At 33.9% G+C, this 24,742-nt stretch overlaps 1 protein-coding gene and 2 pseudogenes across 1 annotated transcript; all 3 read left to right on the top strand.

Annotated features, from left to right (window-relative positions):
- Positions 1-2,317: 2,317 nt before the first annotated feature.
- Positions 2,318-3,897, top strand: LOC117703154 (olfactory receptor 8K3-like; annotated as a pseudogene).
- An 8,140-nt stretch (positions 3,898-12,037) lies between these two features.
- On the top strand, positions 12,038-13,668 carry LOC117703689 (olfactory receptor 8K3-like; annotated as a pseudogene).
- Positions 13,669-16,695: 3,027 nt separating this feature from the next.
- On the top strand, positions 16,696-22,253 carry LOC117703809 (olfactory receptor 8J3-like). The gene is made up of 2 exons (XM_076929013.1): positions 16,696-17,077; positions 19,653-22,253. Exon 2 carries the CDS (start codon positions 19,664-19,666, stop codon positions 20,609-20,611), a length of 948 nt encoding a protein of 315 aa, XP_076785128.1. The 5' UTR covers positions 16,696-17,077; positions 19,653-19,663; the 3' UTR covers positions 20,612-22,253.
- Positions 22,254-24,742: the final 2,489 nt, after the last annotated feature.

The following is a 24,742-nucleotide window of genomic DNA, read 5'->3' as shown; positions in this document are numbered from 1 at the left end:
CTCAAATTATTCCACAAAATAGAAATAGGAGGAAGACTACTTAATTCATTTATAAAGATCCAGTTACTTGGATACCTAAAACCTCGAAAGAAACAACAAAGAAATAGAACATCAGATCAATCTCACTTATAATTACCACTGCAAAAATACTTAATAAAATTCTCACAAACAGAATCCAAGAACACATTAAAACTATCATTCACCACAAACAAGTAGGCCTTGTTACAGAGATCCAGGCATTGCTCAATAAATGAAAATCTATCAACATAATACACTATATAAAGAAACTCAAGAGAAAAATAAACAAATGAGCACCCCATTAGATGCTGAAAAAGACTTGGCAAATAAAACCCTCCATCAGCTGGGCGGTGGTGGTGCATGCCTTTAATACCAGCACTTGGGAGGCAGAGGCAGGTGGATGTCTGAGTTCGAGGCCAGCCTGATCTACAGAGTGAGTTCCAGGACAGCCAGGGCTAACACAGAGAAACCCTGTCTCAAAAAACCAAAAAAAAAAAAAAAAAAAAAAACCCTCCATCATGTTAAAAGTACTGGAAAGATCAGGAATTCATGGCACATACATACATAAAAAAAGCAATACATAGCAAAACAAAAGCCAATATCAAATAAAATAGAGAGAATCTAGAAGCAATCCTACTAAAATCTGGAAGAGGTCAAGGTTGTCTGCTCTTCCTATCTATGTTTTATTTAGAAATAGCTGAGTGGAGTTAACAGACAACAGTCCAGATTACCTTACATGGATAGTTGGTTTTCAAAACATCAGAAATCCACAGAATTGACGTGACAAACATTTCTGTATTAATGTTCATTATGATTAGAGACCTGTATGCTCCTGACAGCTTCCTGTATTGAATTCTAAGAAGAAATTGAGCATCTTTGAAGTTACTCCAGTTGTGGTGAGACAGCCACTAGGCAAGAATTGCCTCTTTCCATCTACAGACAAATTACTGTCCAGAAAAGGACACACTTGCAGAATAGTTGACTGATTATATCTGCCTAGACAGAGTAATCTGCCCTTAATAATTCTGCAACACTAAGGTCTGTCAGATGATCCTGGGCCAGAAGGCAGAAGAACAGATGCCCCAATGTTTTATAATGAAAGGTCCAGGACTCACCGGAAGGGGGATCTACTCAAGTCACATGATAGCACGCGCCCAAAGGACACATGAGAGACCATCTTGATATAAGCACATGAGATGGTTTATTAAGTCTGGACTCTCCAATGTGGGGGGATTCAAGGACAGGGAGGTGGGAGTAGGTGGGTGGGTGGGGGCTAATCCTCATAGAAGCAGGAAAAGGGAGAGATGAGATAGGCTGTTTCTGGGTGAGGATGAAATCGGGTAAGGGGATAACATCTGAAATGCAAATAAAATATCTAATAAAAAATTAATTTCAAAAATAAAAAAAAACAAAAAAAAATTTACTGTGGAAAGAATTCACTTTTATAGTAATAGACAAAAGTTGCAGATAGAGGAAACATGTATTTCTGTTTTCTTTAAAATGATAGAACAATTGGGAATGGTGGGTCATGAATTTAGCCCTAGTACCCATGATGCAGAGGTAGGAGGATCTCTGTGATATTAAACCCATTCTGATACACTTAAAGGGGACAGAACACAGCAGGATCCTTTTAGTAAAAGGATATAAAAAACATCCTTTTACTAAAACAGACAAATATAAAATTGTTAAATGTCATGTATTTATTATTTCAAAAATAAATGCAAAGGAAAAATTAATTTTATCTAAGTGTATATAAATTCAACTATCTATAGTTTGAAGGCTTTATATATAAATATATTACATATATAATATATAATAAAACATATCATATATTTACACACACACACACACACACACACACACACACACACATATATATATATATATATATATATATATATATATATACATATATACACACACACACACACACACAAAAACATTAGATTAGAGGAGCAGGTCACATTATATTTGGAGAAACCAAATATTGATGGCAAAGAATTATGTTATTATCTGTAAAAACTCTCATTGGTTGAGAACCAAAAATTCATATCTGTGTCTTGGTTTACTGAAAGCCACATATGTTTGCATATATGTGTGTTTGTGTGTGTGTGTGGATGTGTGTGTGTGTGGATGTGCATAGAAGTGTATATAAACCTTTGTTAGTACATTTATTTTAAAAACTAATTTTACATGTTTATATTTAATCTTTTAACAAAAAAATACAAATGTGATAACATTTGAAATTTCTTGACTGTGTTCCAATCTCTATTCACAATAGGTTTTATAATAAACCCAGATGGAGAGCCAAATCTTCACAGTAGTGACTGAGTTTTTCCTGAGGGGTATTTCTGACCGTCCTGAGCTGCAGGCCCCATCATTTAGACTGTTTCTCATCATCTCTCTGAGCTCACTGATTAGCAACTTGGGCGTAGTCATCCTTACCATAGTGCAATCCAGGCTGCAAACACCCATGTACTTCTTTCTCAGACACCTAGCTATCACAGATCTTGGTTATTCAACTGCTACTGGACTTAAATGTTAACAAATTTTGTTGTCAGTAAAAATAAAATATCCTTTCATCTTTGTGCTACACAATTAGTCTTCTTCCTTTGTTGCAGACTGCTCTGCCCCATTCTTGGGGGCCAAAATATCAAGGATCGCTTTATCAATGTTGGAACCTGCACTGTCAAATGCCTTGGGGGCTAATTTGTTAGAGCCCGCACTGTCCCAAACTGCTCCAGTCCGTGGGTCGGGGTCCAGCAAGAAAGAAAGTGAGGACAGACCCAAAGAATGTACACCAGACAGAGTGTGATTCAATCCATTTATTCTGCAGTCTCTCTTCTTCTCTCCAAGTCCCTAGTTCTAAGTCCCTAGTTCCTAGTACCAAGTCTCAAGTCCTAATTCCAGTTCTAAGTTGCTAGTCTCTTTCCCAGTTCCAAGTTCCAAGTTTCCAGTCTCAAGTCTCAAGTTAAATTACCAAGTTACAAGTTCCCTGCCTCAAGTCTCAAGTATTTTCTTCCATCTGCCTCTCGCCTTTTATATGTCTCACTTCTAAGTCATGCCTTTAAGTCACTCCCATAAGTCTTGTCTCTAAATCACACCTTTAAGTCTCACACCTTTAAGTCTCACACACCCAAGGGAAGATCCTGGGTATCTAAAACAAGATGTAATGAGAGTGTGCTCAGTTGTTGTAGGCTGTTTTAAACAATTCTCTTGTCAGGTATGTGGCTCAAGATGGCTGCAAGGATGATAGCTGCCTTCTGTCAGCTCCCCACATTTCTTCTGTTCATTGCTTGTAAACTGTTTATTCTATCTGTGATGTCTTATGACCGCTATGTAGCTATCTGTAACCATCTGCTCTACAATGTCATCATGTTACAAATTATATGTTGGATACTGGTGGCAATCTTATACCTTTATAGTGTATTTATTTCTCTCATAGTCACCATAAATATTTTCTCTTCATTTTTCTGTGGCTATAATGACATCCCTCATTTCAACTGTTATGATCTTCTCTTGATGTCTCTGCTCTGCACAAATACAAATAAAATCAAACTGAGAATTTCAATTCTATCTTCTATTAACTTGATTTTTTCTCTCTTCTGGTCATCCTTGCTCCTATCTGCTCACTCTTAAAGCCATTCTAAGAATGAACTCTACTGAGGGCAGGCAAAAGGCTTTCTTCACATGTGGGTCCCACCTGAGAGTAGTCACTGTCTTTTATGGGACTTTGGTATTTACATTTGTGCAACCTAAGAGAAGTCACTCCTTTGACACTGACAAAGTGACTTCCATCTTTATACCTTAATCATTTCTATGTTGAATTTTTTGATCTACAGCTTAAGAAAAAAAGATGTAGAAAGAGAGGAAAAATGATGAGCAATAACTTCTCATGGAAGTCACAGTTTGTTAAATGTTGTCTTACTTCACAATAAATACGTATGCTTTATAATTTCAGTAAAGAAAATAGAAAAGAATTATTCTCTAAAGATTAGATCGTGTCACAAAAAAATTAAAAATGAAGTATAACAAAAATTCTTTTAAAATATGTAGAACTAATAAGGTAACAATGTGTTTATTGAGTTGAGTGTTGGATAAATAGATGATTTGAAAAAAAAAAAAACGCCTAGAAACATTAATAAAGGAATGAGTTTTGATATTGCTTGACTATTATTTTGTGGTTTGCTATCAAGCCAATCTTATAGCTGAATAGATAATAGATAAAACATAATAAAAAATAACTTTTGCTATTGGTTAAAAATTATGTGGTTTTGATATCAAAGCCAATCTAATTAGGTAGATAAAACCAAATATAACTTTAAAATGTCTGTGTCAAAGAAAATTATTATCAGATAATAAAACTGATAATAAGACCTATGAAAATTTGATATTTAAATTGGATATGAATAATAAACTTTGTCATTCCTGGCATGAGAAATTGAGCTAGGGCCTTGCATATTCTTGGACAATGAACAACAGCGCTGGAACCATAAATATGTGATATAAGATTGAAATAAATAGCATATAATTAACTATTAAAACAGTGAAATTTTTAATTTAAAAACTTGCTCACTATTTGGACACTAATTTTTTTTGTTTTGTTTTGTTTTTTTAATTTTTTTGTTGGATATTTTATTTACATTTTCCCCGCCCTAGAAAACCCCTATCCCATACCTCCTTTTCCTTTTTGCTTTTATACAATTTTTTTAAAATGTTAATCAAAGGCTTTATAAGTTTGGTAATGCTCAATCAGAAGTGTAACCCAATACCCAACCTAGATATATCAACTATCTTTGACTGGTTGAGACACAACATCTGCCTGCATGCTCCCCCACTCTCTTTCTCTCTCTCATCACCTAACTTCTCCTCTCCTTTTTCTCCTCCTCTCCTTACTCCTTCTCTTCCTCTCAGGACTCCTCCCACCTTAGCTTCTCCTACATATCACCCTTCCTGTTAAAATAAAATAAAACATAGGCATTGTGCCTGTATAACACATTTAGGAATACAAGGCTTAGACCCAGTCCTTCTTTAACTTTTTTAACTGATTTGAGATGGTTAACCTGTGAGTTAAGGGACTATAGCAAATTCATGGCTTTGAGTTTATTGTTAGGATGTTTTCTATATTTTATTTAGAAATAACTGAGAGGAGTTAACAGACAACAGTCCAGATTACCTTACATGGATAGTTGGTTTTCAAAATGTCAGAAGTCCACAGAATTGACATTACAAACATTTCTGTATTAATGTTCATTTTGATTAGAGACCTGTTTGCTCCTGACAGCTTCCTGTATTGGATTCTAAGAAGAAATTGAGCATATTTGGAATTACTACAGGTGTGGTGAGACAGCCACTAGGCAAGAATTGCCTTTTTCCATCTACAAACAAATTATTGTCCAGAAAAGGACACACTTGCAGAATAGTCGACTGATTATATCTGCCTAGACAGAGTAATCGACCCTTAATAATTCTGCAGCACTAAAGTCTGTCAGATGATCCTGTGCCAGAAGGATAAAGATCAGATGCTCCAACATTTTGTAGTAGGGACTGTCCAGGTGTTCAGCAGTATCCATAAATTGACTAAGTTTTAGAAGCTATGCTTTCTGCTTCCCATAATTTCAGTTAACTCAGTCATTCTGGATTTCTGATGGGGTTGAAAACTTATAGTCTTATAGCCAATCCTGGCTACTTACTTTGAGAGAAAAGATTTGAGAGGATGGTTTTCAGCTGACATTCATTCTAAAGCCAAGGAAAAAGCCAAGTTCAAAACTAAGTGTTTTAGTTAGGAGAGATGACAGAGGTTCTGGTTAGTCAACAAAATGATGGACTGGGTATTAAGACTATCTTGTACCTCACTGGTACAAGGTATTGGTATAATTATGCTCTAATTGTATTTTGACACTAATTTCTTTTAAAGAATAATTTGCCAAACCACATGTGAAAAGCAATTCACCATCACAAACTCTCTTGGTAATGGTAATAGTCTCTATAGTCTTTTAAGTAATGCTCAAAATATTCTCTCAGAGAACAGCAACAGAAAAGACTTTATTCTCGAAGGACTGAAGTTTTATTTTTTTGTTTTTGTCATTTTGTTTTGTTTTCTTAGGATTTTACCATCACTCACCACATTTTGCTTTTGCTAACTTCTAAACACAAGATGAATGTGGCATAAATCTTCTGGGACATGTTCTTTAGGTTTCATCACTGACTTTAAAATGGATAAAAAGAAGGTGAATTAGAAGCATTAAATGTGTTCAAAGTTGCATGCTTTTTTGCTTGAGTTAGACTGAACAGCAGAATATCTTAAAGATTTGGGAAGCTGGAACCTAGAATTTTAACATTAACTTTTCTGTTTTTGTTAAATCATTTTATTTAATAAACATGGTTATTCTTTACTGTGTTGTGCACATTACATGTATTTCTCAAATTTTTATTTATTCATATTAATGACTAGGGGTTAAAATAAAGGTTTTATTGTAAGAAACAAAAGACTAGACCTCAGAACTCTAACATATTGAGGTAAAAACACTTTTATTTAAAAAGTTTGTGAATTTCCTGAGTAATGAATATACTTCAAAATAAGGAAATTCATGAATGCATAGAAATTTGAGAAATGCCTTTCTATTTGACATGTTAAACCAGTTATATATTAAATTTTAATATAAAGGCAGTATAGTAAATATGTCTTTAAATTTTGAAACCAACATGGCATGTGTAGTCCCTCAGGATTGATGTGCCCACAGAATAATGAGTCTCTGTAATCAGCAATCTTTAGTTAACCTCAATACCTTCTCAGCTAGGGTTGGGACATCCTCTCCCCTCTCTCCTCAATGCTTAAATCTTTGTCTTTCTTGAGCTCACAGAGTTTTTGTGCATGTAATCACAGTCACTCTCAGTTCATGTACGCAACAGCCCTGATGTATCTCAAAAAAGTTTAGCTATTTTCATCCACTGGCTTAAACTCTCCTCATACCCGTACCACTCTGTGATGATAACCTTTCTACAAAAATGTTGTGATGAAGATGTAATATTTATGAATGAATATTTTGATGCCTTTTATTTTCTACACCCTGAGCCATTGTGGGTCTCTGTTAATGACCACTTGATGTACAACAACAATAAAAACAAAACTTGCTTCTGTGATGAGTGTTAAAAAACACACTTATCTATGTGTAAAATATTAAGGCTTTAGAGTTGCATTAAGACATGTCCTTTTATCAGATTCATCATAGTTGAATCTTCTGGAAGATCTGTAAGTTAACTGTCCTCAGGTTCCTGGCTGCTTAAATGGTTCAAAATATGATATTTATCTTGCAATAGGTAGATTTCTCCTTCTGCCATGTTGGATACAAAGAAAAAATCAGGTCTTTGAGATTGGCAACAAAACCCTTATTAGATGAACCAACTCTGGAACGCTTCCTTATAATTCATTAAGAGAAATGACATTTGCATCTCACACTAAGTTTGAAAGAATTATTAGATAATTAGAAGACATTTAACAAGGTTCATGATAATGGCAAAATTTATTTACTGTATCTCACTAAATTATCAAAGGCAATTCTTTATAAAACAAAATTCAAGTGCTTGTCTTTCTTGCTGAAAAGAATGATATCCTACATACATTGTTTGTGTTTTTTACTTTTTATCATTTTAGGAAAAACAAAACAAAACAAACAAACAAAAAATGAACAGAAGGGGTCAGAATAGATAATCTCTCAGTAATTTCTAGAGGGGTATATATATATATATATATATATATATATATATATATATATATGTATATATATACATATATATATGTATATATATGTACATGCATATATATGTATATATATACCCCTCTAGAAATGTGTGTGTGATGTGTGTGTGTGTTTGTGTATGTGTGTATTTAATTATCTGATGTTTCCTCTCAAGTTAATATAAGAAAATTATATTTTTATGAGAGGCACACAAGATTAATAATGAATATATACAACGTATTAAAAACCACATTTTGTAAATTTTATGTTTGCCCACAAATGTACACATAAAAGGAAATCATCTTTAAATAAGATCTTAACAAGTAGATTTCGTTGTCTTTTATTCAGAGACTAATATGTTCACCTCCCCCAACTAATGTGTATTATTTATTTTTCCATTGAAACAACATTGACATGTATTTTTCAATATTTTGATGTTATTTTTTAATTTTTCATCATGATGTTTAGTAGATTCTCAGAAGTATTATCTCTGTATGCAAAGTTTTTTGTACTGAGTTCTATATCATAATAACAAAATGATTTTGTGCTAGTATAACAGAGAGATGTTTTATTATACCCAATATTTATTGTAAATGCTTTCTTACATGTTCTTTTTTGGCATGGTGTTTATATACCACATTCATACACATAAATTGAGAAATATTGACACTGATAATAAGTCTTATTTGAAACATATATTGTCTTATAAACACATTACCTTCTAATTAACAGAGAAACGTAACAGTTCAAAATGTAGGTCCAATTGAAAACAATATTCTTCCCTTAAATTTTAATGTCTTCATAATTTACTAGAACAATTCATAGTTATAAAATGTATTTAATAATTTATGTAAATATGTGACCTAATAATAATTCTATGTCAGTGAAAAATTATAATGTATGACAGAAACACATACCAAATTTTTATTGTGTTATAAAAGGCCACAGAGATATAATCATGAATAAGAACATTGTGAAATTTTCATCATTATGTTGCAAAGGAAATTAGTTGTTGAATCTTGAAACTGGTAAAACATCTACTAAGTAATTTTAAGGTCTGAATATCTAATGAAGTAGAATAATTCACAGTTGAACTGGGCTGCTGTCAGCTGATATGAGGGGGAACATACCTCTAAGACTGCAAACCTAAATATCTGTAGACATGGAATAATGTTATTTTGTAACACAAATCTAGTTTAGAGCCATTCTTGTATGTCTGTGTTTATTTCTGTTTTTAAGTTATATACAGGTGTGTTGTATATGTGTATTCAAGATCGAATTTACATATTGAAACAATAAGAATTATGTTACCTATAATAGCTTATAAAAATCCTCCAAGTAATAATAAGTAAACTTAATAATAGGTTGATTATATAATGTTATATTTAGGAAAATTTGTCTGAGAAGCTAAAATGAAGAACCACAACTCACAGTGGTGACTGAGTTTACCCTGATGGGCATCACAAATCACCCTAAGCTATAGCTTATAAGCATTAATTTTTGGATGGTTTATTGTCTTCCATCTGGTCTCCCAGATGAGCAGCTTGGCCATGATCCTAATCACCATGGTGGATTCTAAGCTGTAATCATCCTTGTATTTCCTTCTCAGACATAGCTACTACAGTTCTTCTTTAGTCACAGCTGTTGGAACCAAAATGTTAGAAATATTATTGTATAATTGGCTCAGATATGTGGGTCATCCTGATAAGCCCTTAGAAACAGTGATTTCTGGAGTGTTCATGGAATTTTGTTTATTGCCTTGCTTGTTCTTTGACTATTTGTGTTTATTGTCTTACTTTTTCCTTGACTATTTGCATCTATTGTATTGCTAGTTCCTCAGCCTAGAACTGACTTAATACTTACATGTAATTAAAATGGTATAAAAGCTAAAAGAAGGAGAGGGGATGAGATAGGGGATTCTAGGGAGGGGAAATGAAAAAAGGGGATGACACCTGAAATGTAAATAAATGAAATATCCAATAAAAAATAAATATTATTATAGACCAAAACCCAGTATCTTTTAGACTTTGTGACTTTTGGACTTAACCTTCTATTTGTTGTTCATTGCTTATAATGTTTTTATTCTGTTTTCAGTGCCCGATGACCATTATGAGGCCACTGTAAGCCTCTGCTCTTATGATCCTCATGTCAAGATTAAGTTGGTTACCGGTAGCAGTCCTCATCTTTACTACACATTTGTGACTGTTCTATTCACAATTAAGATTTTAATTTTGTCTTTCTGTGTGTAAAATGGCATCATTCATTTCTAATGTAATCTTAAATCGTTATCTTTGGTCTGTCTGCTTGGTGTTCTCAAAATTCATCTGTGGTATCATACCTTTCATTTTAACAGTTAAATATTACTCTATTCTCTTGAATAAAATATCTTCCTTGTTCATTCATTCATGATTGGATATTTTGTTTCTTTTACATCATGGTAATTACACATTATGTCACAATAAGCGTGAGAGCACAAATTTACCTTTGAGAACTTAACAGCACTACTTTTGATTAGTACGTGTAAGTGGGAATGCTGACCTATACAACAAGTAATTGAATCGCAGCTGAAAACAAATTGATCCTAAGAGTTTATAATTTTTAGGTATTACATCATTAGCCCTTCAGAAGATTGCTGGTGATTAATGATTTCTTGATGTCTCCTCAGGGAGAGTTTCTATGGTTTAAAAATGAGCAAAAAATAGATCTCAGAAACCTGAGCTAAGAACCACAGTGGGAAATGAAGGCAGGAGTTTCACAGCAGGTAACAAAGTGTCACACAGAGCCCTATACTTTAAGCCTAAAGAAATGTGAAAATTCATTGATAAAGTTTCACCATCTAGAGTTGCTTAGTTGTGTTTCACTGTCTATTCTTTCTAATATTCCAAGACACCTGGGTAGCAATAATTTTTCTTCATTTCTCTTTTTGATTTTAGTTTTTGAACATTTTTACTGAGGTTGAGAAGGAAAATATTAATTCTCTCTCTCTAGTTCTCCCTCACTCACACACATACACAGACACATGCACACACAAACACACATACACACTTGATTTTATTACCAGTGAAGAACCTAGATGAGAAGACATCTATATTAAACAAAATGACTTAATGTATTTAAAGAATGGAATTTGAGAACAAAAGCATTAAGTCAATAGTATTTTCTTACCAATACGCAATTATATTTGTTCCTAGATTTACTAAGAATACCTTCCAAAAATTATCATAAAACTGAGTGGTCGAGCATCTGACATAAAGAAAAGAACTATCCAAAGGATGAAATGAGAGAAAGAAAGAAAGAGAGAGAGAGAGAGAGAGAGAGAGAGAGAGAGAGAGAGAGAGAGGAAGGAAGAGAAGGGGGAGGAGAGGAGGAGGAGGAAGAATTAGAGCAATGCATGAAAAAAATCATGAAAATACCACAATAATATGTATTAAAGAAACTTAAATAATTGAAATGTTAACAGTTTCAGTTATGCAGTAATTAATAATTTTGCATGCTTAAAACATAAAGTGTATATATAGAGAAGGGAAGACTATCAGGTAACCACACTTTAAAACAACCTGTTAAGTGAGTGAAATGTCAATCAAATACAATCAGCTGTACACAGAGCAGTGGCTGCTAGGGAATTTTGCTTTCATTTACTCAGAGGCTGCACTATCTTACATGATTACAGTTGTAAATTTTTTTATTTCTGACTTTACTCAGAAAACATCAAGACGTAAACCTTTTATCAAGAGTAAAAATTGTTACCCTCCTGTGACTTTCCCTCTGGTACAATGGAATTATTCAGACATGCCTTATTAAATTGAGTTAAATGTATGTTTGCAAGATGTTCTATATACATTCATCTAATTTTATAGATACTAATTTAGACATGTGCATCTGTCTGTACAGCAAAATTTTCACATTCTGAGATTATTAATAGGTTTTGAGGCTGAATGACTCTTTGGCTATATGTTATGTGTAAGAGGATGTTCTCCAGATCAAAATGTTTAATATCGAATTAAATTGGCTCTTCTCATTATAGTTAGGAAAGGCAAATATTATTTTAAAGGAGTTACATTATTCTCTAATTAAAACTTTCATTGAGTGTGGACCAAAGATTCATATCTGTGTCTTTCCAGTCACTTGTGTTCATCTCTTTGTGAATTTATATGCATAAGAGTATGTGTACATCATTGAAATAGATTAATTTTCAAAAATAAAATAATCGAAGATATTTTAATGAATCTACTTTAAATAATATGATATTTGAAATCTATTCACAGTTCAAATGTCTCTACTCCAAACAAGATATTCTATAAACCTGAATGAATAACCAGAACTTCACAGTTGTGACTGAATTCATCCTGATGGGCATCACTGACCACCCTGAGTTGCAGGCACCATTGTTTGGACTGTTTCTCATCATCTATCTTGTCTCTCTAATTGGCAACTTGGGCATGATCATCCTTACCATGGTGGACTCCAGGCTGCAAACACCCATGTACTTTTTTCTCAGACACCTTGCTACTACAGACCTTGGTTATACAACAGCTGTGGGACCCAAAATGTTACAAAATTTTCTTGTAGATAAAAATTAATATCATTTTATTTTTGTGCTATCCAGTTGTCTTTCTTTAGTATGTTCATTCCTTGTGAAATTTATATTCTGTCTGCAATGTCTTATGACCGATATGTGGCCATCTGTAAGCCTCTGTTCTATATGGTCATCATGTCAAAAAGACTATGCTGGGGGCTGGTAATAATCCCTTATCTTTACTGTACAATTGTGGCTCTTCTAATCACAATTAAGATTTTCACTTTGTCTTTCTGTGGCTCCAATATCATCAGTCATTTCTATTGTGACAGTCTTCCTTTGTTATCTTTGGTCTGCTCAAGTACACAAGAAATTGAAATGATATTGTTGTGCTTATCAGCTTTTAATTTGATTTTCTCTCTTCTACTTGTTCTTGTGTCCTACCTTCTCATCCTCATAGCCATTCTCAGGATGAAGTCTGCTGAGGGCAGGTGCAAGGCTTTCTCCACCTGTGGGTCCCACCTGACAGTAGTCATTGTCTTCTATGGGACTTTGATATTTATGTATATGCAGCCCAAATCCAGTCATTCCTTTGACACTGATAAAGTGGCTTCAATATTTTACACCATGGTTATTCCTATGTTGAATCCTTTAATCTACAGCTTGAGGAATAAAGATGTAAAAGATGCTCTCCACAGGACACAGAAAAAAATACATAGTGCTTTCTTTTGAAATCAATATAGGATTTGAGTCCCTTACTCTTTGTTTTCCATACAAATGTCTCAAAATTACAAAGGCTGAACAAAATTATTTAACATTATTAGTAGTCAAACATCTAAATCCTGTATATAAATTTATGAAGAAATCAATAGAACTCAATCCCTTTTACTGAGGATGGTTGGATTGCTTTTTAGTAATAGAAGATATATGACCACAGAAAATACTCTTAGAAGAGCTTAGATAAAGATCACAGGATTTGATGGTACAGCGTTGTTCTTTAGAAAGAACAAGAACTGTAGAACAGGGCTTAAATGGTGATTATATACTTGATTCATTAAGTTTTCTTACTGAATGAATGTGTTGCATTTTATGGAAACATATTCTTTAGCTTTTTCGATTCATTCATTTCTGAGTTGTGAGAAATCTAAATTGATCAATGTGAGGGAAAACTACGTTCTGAGCTTTGCTTGTAACTCACCACAGACCTTAACTAAATGTGTCATTTCATAAAGGGAATCTAGGATCCTTCCCTTTTTTTGTCATCAACTTTACTTTTATCTCTGATGCCCCTGGTGCTTGTTAATTTGTCATATTTTGTCAGAAAAAACAACCTATAGCTTTTCTGTGTTGTCTATTTTTTTCTATTTCAGTGTATATGTGCCTCCAATGAATGTACAATTCACATAAAAGCTTAAATTCTGCTACAAAACTTACATTAATGATTTTTATTTACATTTATTGGCTTGATATTTATTTTTATTGCCTGATGTTAATTGTACATTATGAAATTCTCAAAATTAAAATAATAAAAATTGTTTAAATACTGTATTGTTTTTATTCTTGTACATAAAGCCTTAATATATTAAGTAGTTATCTTGTTGTTTTCTGTTGAAAGGATATCCTTTATTTTGTCCCATGCAACATTGAGTACTATATTGGTTTCAGTAGCAGCCTTTGATTGTATCAGTTTGATAAGCAAATGTAATGTAAGGCAAAGGACATAGTCAATAGGAAAAATTGAGCAACCTACAGATTGGGAATAAAATCTTCACTAACCCTACATCTGATAGAGGGCTAATATACAAAGTATATAAAGAACTCAAGAAGCTAACCTCCAGAAAAAGAAAACCCTCCAAAATTAAAAATAAATGTGGTATAGAACTAAACAAAAAATTTACATTAGAGGAATCATAAATGGATGAGAAGCACTTAAAGAAATGTTCAAAGTCCTTACTGGTCATAAAAATGCAAATCAAAATGACCCTGACATTCCACTTTACATCAATCAGAATGTCTAAGATCAAAATCTCAAATGACAGTACACGTTGGAGAGAATGTGGAGAAAGGGGAACACTTCTCCATTGCTGGTGGGATTGCAATCTGGTACTACCACTCTGGAGGTTCCTCAGAATATTGGAAATAGATCTACCTGAAGACCCAGCTATACCACTGGTGGACTCACACCCAGAAGATGCCCCACCATAGCATATGCACTCATATTCCACTATGTTCATAGCAGCCTTATCTGGATAGCCAGAAGCTGGAAACAACCCAAATGTCTCACAACAGAAGAATCTATTAAGAATGAGGACATCATAACTTTTGTAAGGAAATGACTGGAACTTGAAATATCCTGAGTGAAGTAACAAAGACCCCAAATGTTATTAATGGTATACACTCACTAATAAGTTGATATTAACCAAAGATGTACAGAATACCCAGGATACAATCCACAAAACTCATGGTTAGCAAGACAAAGAGCCCAGGTGAGGATGTTTCAATTCCATTTGGGAAGGAGTAGAAAGCAAGATACAGAGGGAGGGAGGGAACTGGATAGGAGATAGGAGGAAGAGGGGCATGGAAAAGGGAACATGATCAGGTTTGCCAGGGACCCAGGAATGAAGCCCTAAGGGCCAGCAGAATGAATGGAAATATACAACCAGTGGAGGTAGGTGGAGATCCCTCTAGAATGTACTGGAGACCTGGGAGGTGAGAGAATCTCAAGACTCAAAAGGAGGGACTTTAGATGAAATACCTAACAGTGGGGATAGGGAACTTGTAGAGCCCTCCTCCAGTAGAAAGATAGAGCATCAAGTGAAGAGAAGGAGTTGCCATCCCACAGTCAAAAAATCTGACCCAGTATTGTTCCTGTCTAAAAGAACTGTAGGGACAAAAATGGAGAAGAGCCTGAAGAAAAGGAAATTTAATGACAGGCCCAAGTTGGGACCCAACTCACAGGGAGGGTCCAAGGACTGACACTATTACTGTTGTTATGATGTACTTACAGACAAGAGCCTAGCATAGCTCACCTCTGAAAGTCCCAACAAGCAGCTGACTGAGACAGAAGCAGATACATACACCCAACCAATGCTCTGAAGTTGGGGAACCCTGTGGATTAATTAGGAAAAGGCTTGTAGAAGTTGAGGAGGAGGGTTACCCCATAGGAAGACCAGCAGTCTCAACAAACTTGGACCTCCAAGATCTCTCAGACACTGAGCCACCAATCAGGCAGCACAAACTAGTTGGTCCGATTCCTCCCCCCCCCCCCCCAATACATATAAGAGAACTGCCTGGTCTGGTGTCAATGAGAGAAGAGTCACCTAATCCCTGAGAGTCATGAGGCCCCACAAAATGGGGAGGCCTGGCAGGGTATTGGGGATGATGTGGGAATATGGTGACATTCTCTTGGAGACAGGGGAAGAGGAATAGGATGAGGAACTGTTGTCGGGCAGAATAAAAGGGGGATAACGACTAGATTGTATAAAAAGATGATGATGATAACAATAATAATAATAATAAAATAGAAATAAAAATAAAACATCAAAAACAGTCCAATTTATTATTAGTGGAAAATAAACATGAAAATAAAGTTACACTATTAGTCATTAATAATCATAAAGTAATCCAATGTTTAAATTGCAATTTCACCATATTTTATTGACATGAATTAACTTCACTGAAATTAAATAATTTTGAATTAAATAAATTAATTTGAAAGAAATATAAAACTTACTAACATCTACATTTAGACATACACTCAGAAATGAATTTAATTCAATAACCCCTTTCTAATATAAATAAAATTACTTTTGATACCACATCATGTGTGATGATGTTTAAAATTAGCCAAACATAAAATTGTTTGTTTTCCAATTTTTTGAAAAATTAAAAAAATTTGTTCTGCATGACAAGCTATACATACTATAGAGCAAATAGTTTTTATGTCTCATATATCTTTGTTTGCTCTTTGAGCAGAATAGTAGATTTATAGTCATTCTATCACTATATTTAAAATTAAATATCTAGGCCATATACTGTGGTCTCAACAATTGGATCTTCTTCCCAGTGAGATTCTCATCACTTTCAATTCTTTCAAATTATAATGTTGTACAGAGATACATCACAAAATAGACAAATAATGAATAATTTGATGTAATCATTACATCTACCTGCTAGCAGGTGAAGTTATGAGCAGCATTCTTGTTTCACCTTTGTGAAAAGATGAGAGGGGACTTGCTAATGAGCTTGCCATTTGTCTTCTTTTCCCTCTGGAATCAAACCCTTACTTTCAAAAGTAAATTTTTTATGTTAAGGGACTTCAGCAAACAAGTAAATACATTTCAATGAGCTAATCTTTAGGGACAGAAATGTGTATAACTGTTCAGTTATCTTCATAGGGTCATCTTATTTGTTGTAGGTCCTAGTAGGTTCTTAGTGATAGGTTGTATTACATACTTTACTTATTTATTGGTCGAAATTCAGAGTCCAGATGTCTGTTATAGCATTCAATAACATGCAATCTCTTGATCAACACTTAAATTATTTTCCTAGAAATTCATGCTTCTGATCTAAGAGTGCAGGATCTGGGACAGAGATATTATTACTTATATCCAGTGTCTCTACTGAAATATTGGCCTGGGCTGCTAATACAGAGGAAGAGATTGTGAGTAAAGTGTACCATAGAGTACAAAGAGGTTTTTAATCTGTCATAGAAGTAGCAGAATAGAAGAGACATCTGATGAATCTCTGACATCCATAATTCTGTGTTTCCAAAATTTGCTTACAAGATTACTAACAGTAAAAGGTAAGATCCTTTCTTTCTTTCTTTCTTTCTTTCTTTCTTTCTTTCTTTCTTTCTCTCTCTCTCTCTCTCTCTCTCTCTCTCTCTCTCTCTCTCTCTCTCTCTTTCTTCTTTCTTTTGTTTGAATTGTTGTCTACTGGAAGGCAGAAAGATTTTCTGCTACTTAAGAGTTAATGGTTTTGTTCACAACTCAGAATCAAGAGACATACAGGAAATTTTGTGAAGCCAGATCTCTAAAACTCAGGAATAAGCACTTTGATAAAGCACCAACATAGCATCCAAAAGGATCTGAGCTGGATTCTAGAACACACACAGTCAAAAGAAATGCTTAGGTGTTGAGAATTGGTAGAATAACCTATTGAAATTTTATAAGATAATTAAGAAATGTTCTACAATTTATTTTCTAAATCAAATTCTGAAAGTTTGAGAAGTAAAATGAAGGTAGTAAAATTATGAAGATTTTTAAAAATCTTCATAAGTTGTTGATAGTTTCTAAAGGTTCACCAATTATATATTTCTACTTGAAAGCTAATTTGAAAAAATTTGCAAAGTTAAAAAATCTTCACCCAGTGATAATTCAAACAAGATTCTGATGAGAACAAAGAGAAGATTTGAGTAGTTCCAAACATGTCTATTTCAGTGATATTTGCTTACCAAAATCATATCATTGTTAGTTATGTTTAGTATATCATTGATTTAATAATTAAATATATTAAATACACACAAAAACTCTTGCTTCAAAAATAATTGTTGATGATGCCATAGACTCTTATTATTAAAGTAAGATTGCATAGATAGAAATAACTGTATGTCAAAGCAAATGCTGCTTGATATTTTATATGTAACAACTGGAGAGAAATTAGTACTATTAAAGTTAAATTATATCATGTTATACAACTGAAGCTGGCTTTCCAAGACAGCAATCACTTCTATAGAGGCAGAGTGCTGTGACACAGAATATGAGGGAGAGTAGCTGTAACTCAGGTATACCAACTCTGAAAGTCAGACCATTCATTTTTAAGCATTCAAACCAGATTTACATTAATTTTGTTACTATAGATATTATTTGATATCACATACTCTAATTTTTAAAATAATCTTACTGACATATCACATAGCTATAGGGTACAGTATGAAATTCAGTCCATATATATGGATATGTATTACATTAAAGAGCATTTACATACTGTAAAAATTATTACTTTTTGTATTACATAATTTTCTACTATTTTTTCAGTTACTTAGCAAATATACTTTGCTTTTTCTGTTTTCAATGTAGAAAATTATAATGTACTTACTATATGTATTTAAAGCTTGACAACCACAATATATATATATATATATATATATATATATATATATAATAGTGTAAAATTTAATGTATAAAATACAAAAACCAAATTAGCTGTTTTGTAAAAATTAGCAAAAAATAAGTAAACAACAACTAATGAAACCTGTCAGTTGGAGTAAACAAAATCACATAGTAGTGATGTTTTGCAATAATATTACTGATTTCCATAGATTTTAGATAATTTACTTAATTGAAAATTAAATAAGAATATTAATAATTATATTCCAAATTAGCTTATAGAACAGAGTAGAACTTACATAACAAATTATATATATGCATATATATTTACATTATACATAGATTATTAATAAACACATATAATTAATCTATTCTTGAATAGAGAAATTTTGTGTTATACCAAAATAAAAAAATACTTTACATTCAGTGTTCTACCATTCTAAATTAAAGCTATCAAAATTTATCAGAAACTGTAAATAATAGTACCAAACAGAGTGCCACATCCAACTGACAAAACACTCAGAAGTTAATTGGAGGGATGGTTATGGGTTATCATATAAAATGGGACACAAAGTGAGACTCAGTCTTGAAAATATTGTTAGTGCTAAATTGAAATTCTTAAAAACAATTTAAATAGAAATTATTAAACTCTAATGGAAATGCCAGACAGGAATACAAGAAGAAAGTAATAGAATTTAAATTAACTAGAAGCCAGAGCAACATGGCAGGACTGGATGAACTGGCAGAAGAAATGAATTATGATTAAAAAGGATTAAGAATTATAGCAAGATACTAAGATGGATGAATAACAAAGAATAGATTTGTTTGAATGAAACTGAATCAGAAAAGTAAAAGGAATCAATGTGAAAAACCTGAAAGATGCAAAGCTAATAACCAAATAATCCAGTCACATTGGCTCAACTCCTCAGAGGTGCTTATTTTTATCATTGAAACAGGAGTAGAGAGTGAGTGTGTGTGTGCACATAAACATACTTCAGGTACTTTATGATATTTTCATTCATATAATCATATCAATGTTAATTAGCAGTTGTTCAAGATACATTGAAGTCATAGTACTCCCTGCAGTTTCTCATATTTATGCACAGAAAAGAAAAAAGAGTAATTATGATTTAGTAATTATAATTAATCATATAATATGATTTAGGTTTTTCATTCTAAATAAAATGACATAATGAGACATTTAGCAATCTACTGTGTAAGGCAGATAAAATGGTGATCTGTTAATATTTTTATTTTCCACATTAAAAGATGAACATATAATGGCTCCATGGAATTTCACTCATGTCACAGAGTTCATACTCATGGGGGTATCTGACCGTCCAGAACTGCAGGTACCACTTTTCTTTCTCTTCTTGGTCATCTACATGCTGACAGCATCAGGGAACCTGGGCATCATTACCCTCACCACCGTGGACTCACGCCTGCAAACTCCCATGTACTTCTTCCTCCGTCACCTGGCCGTCATCAACTTTGGCAACTCTACTGTCATTGCTCCTAAAATGCTGGTCAACTTCCTAGTCAGTAAGAAAACCACCTTATACTATGAATGTGCCACGCAGCTGGGAGGATTCCTGGTTTTCATTGTGGCAGAGATCTTCATACTCGCTGTGATGGCCTATGACCGCTATGTGGCCATCTGCAACCCACTGCTCTACATGGTGGTGGTGTCTCGAAGGGTCTGCCTTCTGCTGGTGTTTCTGACATACCTCTTTAGCTTTGTCACAGCCATTGTTGTGACACCTTGTGTGTTCTCTGTTTCTTACTGCTCTTCCAATGTAATCAACCACTTTTACTGTGATAATGTCCCTCTGTTAGCTCTGTCCTGCTCTGACACTCACCTTCCAGAAACTGTTGTATTTTTTTTCTCAGCGACAAACCTGTTTTTCTCTATGATTATTGTACTTATATCATATTTCAACATAATACTTGCAATCTTGAGGATCCATTCATCTGAAGGAAGGAAGAAAGCCTTCTCTACTTGTGCTTCTCACATGATGGCTGTCACTGTGTTCTATGGCACACTTCTCTTCATGTATCTACAACCACGGACTAATCACTCCTTAGACACTGACAAGATGGCTTCTGTGTTCTATACCCTAGTAATACCAATGTTAAACCCTGTCATCTATAGCTTTAGAAACAAGGATGTAAAGTGTGCTTTGAAACAATTCCTAAAAAATCCATGCAAACGATTCAATCTTATATGAATTTTTAACCATAATTTTTTTTATTTAAAGATTTTCTTTCCCTCTTTAAAAAAAATCACTATTCTTCAAAGATATTATTGGTAAGTGTCAGGACCTAAAACTTCAGAAGCAAATGGATTTATTGAGGTTTTTTTATTGTTTTATCCCATTTTTATTTACCTAAGTGAGAAAAATAGTAAGTAATTTACAAGTTAAAAATATATTTCATCCAGGCAGTGGTGGCGCACACCTTTAATCCCAGAATTTGGGAGACAGACGCAGGCAGATTTCTGAGTTTGAGACCAGCCTGGTCTACAGAGTGAGTTCCAGGAAAGCCAGGGCTACACAGAAAAACCCTGTCTCAAAAAAACAATATAGATATAGGTATAGGTATAGGTATAGGTATAGGTATAGGTATAGGTATAGGTATAGGTATAGGTATAGATATAGATATAGATATAGATATAGATATAGATATAGATATAGATATAGATATAGATATATTTCAAAGATAGAATGCAACATACTGCAAGGACAATCAGGGGCTTTAAGTTATGGCTTATGGTAGAGTTATTGCACCACAACCACAAAATCTTTAATTCAATTCTTAGTATGAAAATGTCATAATTGACAAACAAGAGAAAGCTTCAGCACAGACTGGAGGTTTTTTGAGAATCATTTCTTAGTGATATCAATAATCTGAAGTTCTAGCAATAGACAGCTACTGAACAAACATTATAGATAGTTAAGTCCTTTTTTTGCAAATTGTCATTTATTCATCTAACTCTTAATATTTGAATATGCATTTATTTTATTTTTAATGATAAAGTATTTAACAAAAATCCTTGTTTTTCAGAAAAAGATAAATATTGAAATAAGTGTTCAGTACACCCAGGTATTGGATATGTGAAAAGCCAAATGAAATCAATCTCACAAAAGAATCACTTGTATTGCTTTTGGGTTTTTGTTTGTTTGTGTTTTATTGTTTTTTGTGTATTTACATTGTATTTTATATTACAAATGTTATCCCCCTTTCCAGTTTTCCCTCTAGAGTCTCCCTATCACATTCCCCCTCCCCCTGCTTCTATGAGGGTGCTCCCCCTCCCACCCACTCCCATCTCACTGCCCAAGCATTTCCCTACATTGTTATATCGAGCCTTCACAGGACCAAAGTCCTCTCCTCTTATTGATGCCAGACAATGCCATTCTCTGCTACATATGCAGCTGAAGCCATGGATCCCTCCATGTGTACTCCTTGGTTTAGTCTCTGGGAGCTCTAGGAGATACAGTTTGTTTATATTGTTCTTCTTCCTATGGGGTTGCAAACCCATTCAGCTCCTTAAGTTTTTTTCTCTAACTCCTCTATTAGTGTCTAATTAGTAACTGAGCACAGGCTCAGTCCAATGGTTGACTGTGAGCATCCGCCTCTATATTTGTCATCTGGCAGAGCCTCTCAGGAGACAGCTATATGAGGCTCCTGTCAGCAAGCAGTTCTTGGTATCCAAATAGAAGCAGGGGAGGGGCGATGCGATAGGGAGTTTTGAGAGGGATGAGGAAAGAGGATAACATTTGAAATGTAAAGCTAATATCCAATAAAAATAATTTTAAAAGAAAGAATGAAATTGAAGTGAGAATTTAAGTTCAGGGATGACTCAAAAGTAAAAAGAAGAAGAAGAAGAAGAAGAAGAAGAAGAAGAAGAAGAAGAAGAAGAAGAAGAAGAAGAAGAAGAAGAAGAGGAGGAGGAGGAGGAGGAGGAGGAGGAGGAGGAGGAGGAGGAGGAGGAGGAGGAGGAGGAGGAGGAGGAGGAGGAGGAGGAGGAGGAGGAGGAGGAGGAGAAGGAGAAGGAGAAGGAGAAGGAGAAGGAGAAGAAGAAGAAGAAGAAGAAGAAGAAGAAGAAGAAGAAGAAGAAGAAGAAGAAGAAGAAGAAGAAGAAGAAGAAGAACCTTAAGAGGTGAAACAGAAATGAAAATATTCCAGACTTTATTGATCAGTGTGTTATCACATTAGTTGATGTGATTAACATTTTGATAGATGACCTTAATGAGATGCCTAGAACATTAGTAAAACAAAGTTCTAGGTGTGCTTGTGAAGGCTTTGCTATATATGAGTAACATGTGGGAGAGCAACTGAGGGAACAATGCTATGTCTAGCCATAAGAGCCCTGCTTCTTCATCCTTTCAATACAGGCTTTTATCTGCTGCTTTGAAAGTAATTTTCCAGACTTCTATTCTATCGTTATCTTCTGGTCTTTTGTTTTGTCCACTCCATCTTCTTATATTTAATACCTACTATACTATTTAAATTAGAAATATAGAGGTAAAAATTCTTGAATTACACAGCTTCCAGTCATCAGAGACAATTTTATATAATTGCATTCTATTCTATATATGTGTATGGAGTTCTGTAGCATACACATCTGTAGTCTCTCTCTCTCTGTCTCTGTCTCTCTGTGTGTGAGTGTGTGTGTCTGTTTGTATGTGTGTGTGTTTGTGTGTGTGTGTGTGTTCTGAACATCAGGAGATATACATAACAATATAGATTTTATTTTCCAATTATTTATTTTTATTGACTTTATATCCACATAGCCCCCATCCTCTCCTCCCAGTCCCACCATTACAAATCCCTCCCCAATAACCCTTTCAACTTATCCTCAGAGAAAGGGGAGTCCCCCCTTGATAACAACCCACCTTAGGATACCTAGTAACAGCAGGGCTAGGACACACACACACACACACACACACACACACACACACCACTGAGATTCAGATTGACTAGATATGGTAAGGGGAGATTTATTATTGTAAAAACCTTCATCCTACCAAAACCTATCTACAAATTTTTGTCAATTTTAATCAAAAGCTAGAATATTTATTCACAGACAGGTTAAAAACATGTTAAAATTTATGTGGAAATACCAAAACAAAAATAGTGAAAGCAATCTTGAATCAAAAAATTACCATTTGCCATTTTTTATTTTCCTGATACTACTACATATCTGTAGTATTTCAGGCAGAGAATTATATCAATAAAACTGAGTAGAACTTTTGCTATTGAGACATAATCTTCATTCCATACAGAACCTGGGCATTGACTCCTTTGCTGTTCATACATGTCTAGTTATTTGTGGATGCTAGAGAGGATATTGTATTTCATGGAACAGGAATGACAGACAGTTATGAGCAGATCATATGGGTTCTGGAAACACTAATACAAGTCTTCTAAAACAATCTTCACTGCTTTGCCACCTAGCCAATTATAGCTCTTAGTTTTCTTTCTTTTCTTTTTTTTTTAAATGATATTGAATATTTTTGTCTGGTAGTGTTTTTGTCTGATCAATTGAACTTTTCAATAGACATGCACAAAATAGGAAATATTATATTATTATTCTCATATCTCAAACAATTTTAGAAATTATAATAAAATTTTCTTATATTTAATTTAGTGATAAATATGAGTATAGTCGTAGCACAAATTTTTGAATTTATCTTTTGGAGAATGAATTTGTCTCTATATTATTGAACACTAATAGTACAAATAGATTTTTCCATGTGTATAAGCTGAGAATAAAGAGATTTGATGACAATATATCATCAGCTTTCCACCTATACCTCCCCAAATCCCTAATCAGAATGTGAATGTTCCAAATCCCAGCCCCTGTGAACATGCTTACAGGGTTTCTCTTCCTTTACCCTCACAACCTCCTGAAGGAAATAATAATAGAATTACAACTTGTCTGGCTCATAGTTCTCAGAGTTTATCCCATGGTCAGAGGCTTGTACTAGTTTGAGCTGGAGAACATCATGATACTGGAAACCAAATTCAGGGGATATGGGAAGCAGCAAAGATCCAAGATAGGGTTCAGCTCACTCTATTAGCAAATTACTTCATAGTAGACTGCCCTGCTAACTTTTGTTCTTCTGGAACTCAAAGTTGATTTGAAGTTTAGTGTAATAACAAAGCAATGCCTTTATTCATGGTGAATGTTGAGATAAGTAAACATATACACTTTGAATGGGAAACATGAAAGTGTGCAGAGCTATGCACATGACTCAAAATAAAAGTGACAAACAGAAAAGAAAGTCAGAGGTGACAAGCTTTTGTCCTTAATTTTATTACCAGGTAGGTCCAAGTACTGAATCAATATAAAATAT

Source organism: Arvicanthis niloticus, chromosome 2 (assembly GCF_011762505.2).
Source record: "Arvicanthis niloticus isolate mArvNil1 chromosome 2, mArvNil1.pat.X, whole genome shotgun sequence".
Taxonomy (NCBI): Eukaryota; Metazoa; Chordata; class Mammalia; order Rodentia; family Muridae; genus Arvicanthis; species Arvicanthis niloticus.
Note: the sequence above shows the minus strand (reverse complement) of the source record. Positions and strands in the feature narration are given on the sequence as shown.

Excerpts from the sequence above, each read along its gene's own strand:
- LOC117703809 (XM_076929013.1), top strand. The coding sequence starts at position 19,664 with ATGGCTCCATGGAATTTCACTCATGTCACAGAGTTCATACTCATGGGG.